Here is a 5,941-nt window from a genome sequence, read left to right on the forward strand (position 1 = left end):
TATCATGTACCCAACCCAATGGATATGGTTTAGGATGAGGTTTTTTTTTAATCCCAATTGCTTAACAGCTTGTTCAGAGATTAAGTTCACTTCTGATCCACTATCTATGAGTATATCAATTTTACATTGTTTTGCAATAGCCCTTATGTGAAACAACTCATTCCTTTTACTTTCAACAGAGACGTCATTACACTTTATAGAGGGAGTATGGGAACCAGTATTAGCAACAGGGACAATAACTTTTATACCCAAAACTATTGTCTTGGTTTCATCATCAGAATTTGATCCAAGATCTGGTACAATAGTTGCGGTCTTCTACTTACCCTTTCGATCCTTGAACCACTTGGGTTTTTTATCACGATGCAATTACCAACATTTTGCATCTTCGTGCCCTTCCCTTTTGCAGCATGAGCAATAAGGCTTCTCCTACTCTTTCTTCATGGAAGTTGTTCGCAACATTTTCTCCTTCCATTTCTTGCTCCCTTTGTGTTTGCTAGATTCCATGAAAAGACTATCATGGCTATTCCTTGAGCTTGTTTCCAAATGGATAGCTTGCACACTAACTTCATCAAAGTTAGTTGGATTAAACATAAGTATTGTATGTCTCAAACTCTCATGCAATCCACCTATATACTTTAACAAAGTTTCTTGTGTGTATAAAGGAATGCCCAAAATTAAAGTTTCTTGTGTATATTCTTGCACACTTTGTCCTTTCTCTTGCCTTAATGATTGCCAATTCAATATTTCTTTTTGCATGTAACCTAATGGATAAAATGATTTCTTAAGTTCAGTTGTAAACTCAAACCAAAAAGAAATTATTTTACCTATCGGCTAAGATTTTCCTGAGTTCTGCTCCCCTACCAAATTAAGGTTGTGCCTCCCAGGCAAAGTATGGATAACTAGATCTTTGAAACATCATCAGTAAACTTTTGAATCCTGCAATAAACTTCAACTTGTTTTATCCAATTATCAAGTTTCTCTGCATCTAGTTCTCCATTATAGGTTGGCAATTCAAATTTTACATCAAGTTTCAACAAAGGTAAGTTAGATTCAGACTATATAGGTTGTTTCTTCTTGGGGGAAGAAGTAGAAGAATAATATGAAGAGGATGAAGAAGAAGAAGATGAAGAAGATGGGGATGGCAGTTAGTAGGGTCACTACCACCTCCTACTCCTTTTCCTTTGTCGTCTTTCGAAGAGGAATCACTTTCCTTCTTCTTTTTGTCCTTTCTTTCCTTTTTCTTCTGCCTATCCTTATACAACTCTTCCACTATCATCTTTATGTCTAGGAATGCTTTAGGAAATTGTTCTTTGTTCTCAAAGAGTTTAGGACTAACACATTTTCCTTCTTTCGATTGTGTCGTGGTTGATGTTCGAGTAACTTGCCTCGATCAAATATCCAAATTATATTCTTCAAGTGCATCTTCTCCTCACTTTAATTTCAACCTAAAATACTTTGATACCAACTTGATCTGTAATTAAGGCTTATAGATTAAATTTACACCTATTTCAAATTATAGATTTTATCCCAATCACAAACAAAATTGCATGGCTATGTCTTTTAACCGTTGAAATACAAAATTGAGTCAACTTAATCTTTTCATATCTTAATAATGTTAATTAATAAGTTAAAGAAGAAATTAAAGCTGAAAGGAATAAGAGAGAATTATAAGACAAAAGAGAAGAAGAGAGATCACAAGCTTGATAACGGAGTTCGCTCAACATGAGCTATGTCTTTGGGTCCGCTTCTCAATGTAGTACTGCTTTCATTAATGATGTCAATCATAATTCGCCTTATTACATCATCATAGCTTCAGACTTGCAATACAACTTCTCTCAAAGTCTCCCTCAACACCTAAGACTCTTTTGCATACTCCTTTACTAGTGTCCAAGGGATAGGCTCCAAATGCCTTTATATCCCAATTACACTTAAAGGAATACAATAGCAAAGTCTTTGTGCAAACATTAATCTCCAAAATTCCTTATTTCCTCCCAAGAGAAATTCTAACTCGCAATTCTTTCCATTCTCTCAAATGAAATTGATCGATTTTACAAGCCAAAACCCCCTTATATACAATTTTACATGCTAATTGGAGATTATTAATAATATATTTTTTCAAATATTCTTACCCCTAAATCGAGCCTTAGAATCTTTAAATAATGGCTTAAAATCTTGTTAACATGGCTTCCCTTAATTTTGGGGCTTGGTGAGTTTAGCTTTATATTATTATTTTTGAATTTGTGCATATTTGGAGGTGACTCGGGCTAAGTTCGACCCCCTACTTCCCGGGCACATCTCCAATACATAACAAAAATTTTAACTTCCAATAAAATTCTTGGAATCAACGCTTAGTGCGTTGGTGGAGAGCAATGTCCGGAACAAAAAGGTCGGGGTTTCAAACAACTAGATTCACTTTCTATCGGATTTGCCATTGTTTGTACTCCACCCGATACCCTTTTTATCGGATTTACCATTGTTTGCACTCCACAAATAACGGGAGCCTCACAGTAATTCCGATGAAATTGCTTAACCTGGTGGTACCGCATGATAGTAGAATGACACTGGTTGGAGGTTCCAATTCTGAAACCAGTTTTCATAAATAAACATGCAATGAAATCGGACGAGTGTGGTGCCACATTTGTTTGGATCCTCCCGGATCATGAGTTCCCCGAAATTGTAATTAAATCTTTATAAATAAAAATGTTGCTCACGAAGAACAATTAAATTTAACCAAATGTAATTTATATTAAACTCACATACATCCTCCCTCACATTTTTTATTTATTTGAGGTTACAAATCCAAACACGGTAACAACTGAATAACAATTCGTAATACACTTAAGATGAATAACATTTATATTCTAAGGGTAACTTCTCCTTGGACACCCCTTTTTCACGACATTACCACACAAAGTCTGGATTTCCCTCGAAACTGCATCCGCCAACATAACAGAAGCACACTTAGCATTACAAAGAAAAAGACAATCAATTAAAATCTGAACATACCAGCTAAACATTCACTTACCAATAATATCCAAATTCAGACAACTTTCCGAGTGTTGGAATGCGACCACTGAGTTTGTTGAATGGAAGAGATTTAGAGAAAGGAGATTAAAAAAATGTCACAATATAAACAACAATACCTAGAACACCTCGATTCTTTCCATATGCAATTAAGTAGTTATAATAATTTGACTCGGCAGTTTGATAGAGTGGTGTACAAAAGCTGCAGACGGGAGAGTTGGCCAAGCGATTGGGGTATCCCTCCAGTGAATTGGTTGTATCCAAGGAGAAGGATACGGAGATTTTTTAAGTTCCCCAAAGTTGATGGTAAGATCCCGAAAAGCGAATTTTGAGCTAAATCCCTGTCATGCAAAAAACTTGAGGCACACATTCCTTTAAAACAAAACTCATTTAAACACTGGATTGTTGCTGATATAATAAGAGCTTACAAATGTTCTAAGTTCTGAAGATCACCGATCCTGGGAGAGAGAGCCTCGTAAGGCTTTATGCGTGGCAATAGCCTGTCAAATTTATTCACATCAAATGAAGAAGAGAATTTTATAGTGTGGGAAAGAAGGGAAGAGGGAGAGAGAGAGACTTACACCTTGTAGACAACGCCGTTGGCATCACAGTAGACATTCATCCACATGCAGGGATTGGGCGAGGAGGGATCCCACGATTGCAGAGAATTCAAAGGGTCTTTCAATATCATCTTTTTCACATCAATCAGCGCATCAACCTCACCGTTGGCAGTTGATGGAGCAGGGAGGGGGCTGCAGATAACAATAAATATGCACAACATAGATGCGGATGCAGCAGCCATAATGGTTAATAAACGATTCTCTTCTTCCTCAATTCTTGCCTTGCCATAATGGTTAAGAAAGGAAAGAAGGGAAGAGGGAGAGAGAGACTTATACCATTTATAGGATGTTTAGCAATACTGTTGTAAGGATGTTTAATTTATAGACAGCATTTCTCTTAAGAATTTAATAGAAAACAATAAATAATAAATATCGTGTTATATGTGTTTATGATACTGCATTAAATAAATAAACATAACATTATCAATAGCTTTAATTATCAATAATGTTCGTCGCCTCGTCACATAGTCTAGAAAACTGAGTTTGTTACAACATACATTTAAGCAAATCGCTATCCATTTACAATGGAAAGGGTCTATAAACATGAGAGACAACAGAACCTATATTCGTAATAAATAATAATAATGATACAAATTATCAAATATTTTAATTTTTTCTAAAAGTTTTTATAGTTTTAATTTAAGATAAAATTTAAATTTCATATAAGATTTTTTACTTCATTTTCGTTTCTTGTTTCTACTCACTCACCACATTGCTTCAGTAGGTCCCACATTCTAAGCTTTGATCATGTGACGTGGCTTGTGGGACTCATGTATAAAAGTCAACAAAGGCCTATGTTCTAAACTATTATAGATCTGCTACTTCAAAGGGTTTTATTGAAATACAATGTACGTACAAGTTAAGCAAACCTATCAATACCTTGTTGCTCCATGATAGAAATTTCGTTGACTGATTTTTAGAATACACTAGTGCAATACTACATCCCCATTTTGTGCTATACAGTCATTAATGTTCTGAAGGTTGTCACTTTATATCTTTATGTTAGTAAAGTCCCATATTTTATTTAAACATATTACTTACCACTCAAATTGTGACCAAGGTAGAATGTGCAAATGCGGATGAAATCTTAGAGGTCTAAAATTTGTTAAAAAACTAGGCATCCCATATCAAATTGCATGTAAACATATTCAGTCATGCTATAGGGAGCATCAAAGAACATCCTATTTTATTTACAATTTTCATTAATATTAATGGTATTTATACTTATGAAATGTTAGAATATAGATGAACATGGAGAAATTATTGGACAAATCCATTGAGAGTCACATGGAATAAACAAGTGGTAGTTGGAGAGTCTAAGCGTGATTTGAAGTGGGCTAGGACTGATTATGTTAAGCTTTGTAAATATTTTTGCCAATTCTAGGAGTTGGTGGGTTTTAAGGTACAAAGGAATGAAAGGATAAATGTTAAAGTGTAGGGAGGATTTAGAATATGGTTATGAGAATGTAAGATTGTAGTATGGAAGTTAAGAGGATGTGAGTTGATGTGACATAAGGATAGTACTAGGGTACAAGGACTTAGAGGAAATTGGCACCTAGGAGCATAGTATAAATATGCCTGGGACTTTCAAAAGTCTAAACTTTACTTGATGTAAATGAAATTACACTTAAGAGTAGTAAAAAAAAGACCAAGCGATAATATACTAATTTCTTTGGAACACCTAAAAATTTGGCATATAGGAAGGAAGGGAGCACTTTACAGTTTGAACTCTAGAGTTAAATTAAGAAAATAAGACTTAAATATAAAAAAATTAGGAAGGCCTACAAATGAAGGGAAATTAAGTAAGGATGCTATGGATTTAAGATATTGGGGAACTCCAAGTTAGACACAGTATGAACATAGGGCTTGAAGAAGTCAAAGAGAAGAGACATAACGGGATAAAGGATGTTGTAGTTTAAGGTTTGGTGGGTGTAGTGTCATAAAATTGTGACCTTGCAATTTCTGACCGTATTTGGGTCTTCGCATTGGCAAATGAATTCCTAAGCCTAATTGGAGACCTGAGACATGGTCAAAACATCATAAACTTGCATTTTCTACCACCTCGCACTGCCTTTTTGTCACTACCTATCCTAAATTAGGATAGTATAGGGGTAGGGCGCCCCTAACTCTTGCCCTATTTTGCAACTCCCTTGACATAATCTTGCATTGGGCTTGTCAATTGTGAGCGAGAAAAAGTTTTCCTATGTTGGCCAAAGAGAAAAAAGTTTTAAAAAACCCTAATTGGAAAGTATATAAGGAGCATCTCCTCTCCTATTTGCATAGGTCCAATAAACAAA

The 5,941-nt window shown here is 35.2% G+C and overlaps 1 protein-coding gene across 1 annotated transcript; it reads right to left on the reverse strand.

Annotated features, from left to right (window-relative positions):
- Nucleotides 1–3,448: 3,448 nt before the first annotated feature.
- LOC131067338 (leucine-rich repeat protein 1-like) lies at nucleotides 3,449–3,826 on the reverse strand. Its single transcript, XM_058002298.2, has 2 exons — nucleotides 3,606–3,826; nucleotides 3,449–3,524 (listed from the first exon to the last, which is right to left on the reverse strand). Exons 1-2 carry the CDS (start codon nucleotides 3,824–3,826, stop codon nucleotides 3,449–3,451), a joined length of 297 nt encoding a protein of 98 aa, XP_057858281.1.
- Nucleotides 3,827–5,941: the final 2,115 nt, after the last annotated feature.

The sequence above is a fragment of the Cryptomeria japonica genome, chromosome 5 (assembly GCF_030272615.1).
Source record: "Cryptomeria japonica chromosome 5, Sugi_1.0, whole genome shotgun sequence".
NCBI classification, from domain to species: domain Eukaryota; kingdom Viridiplantae; phylum Streptophyta; class Pinopsida; order Cupressales; family Cupressaceae; genus Cryptomeria; species Cryptomeria japonica.

Excerpts from the sequence above, each read along its gene's own strand:
- LOC131067338 (XM_058002298.2), bottom strand. The coding sequence starts at position 3,826 with ATGGCTGCTGCATCCGCATCTATGTTGTGCATATTTATTGTTATCTGC. Across the intron at positions 3,525-3,605 it reads AACGGCGTTGTCTACAAGGT|GCTATTGCCACGCATAAAGC; the intron begins GTAAGTCTCTCT and ends TAAATTTGACAG.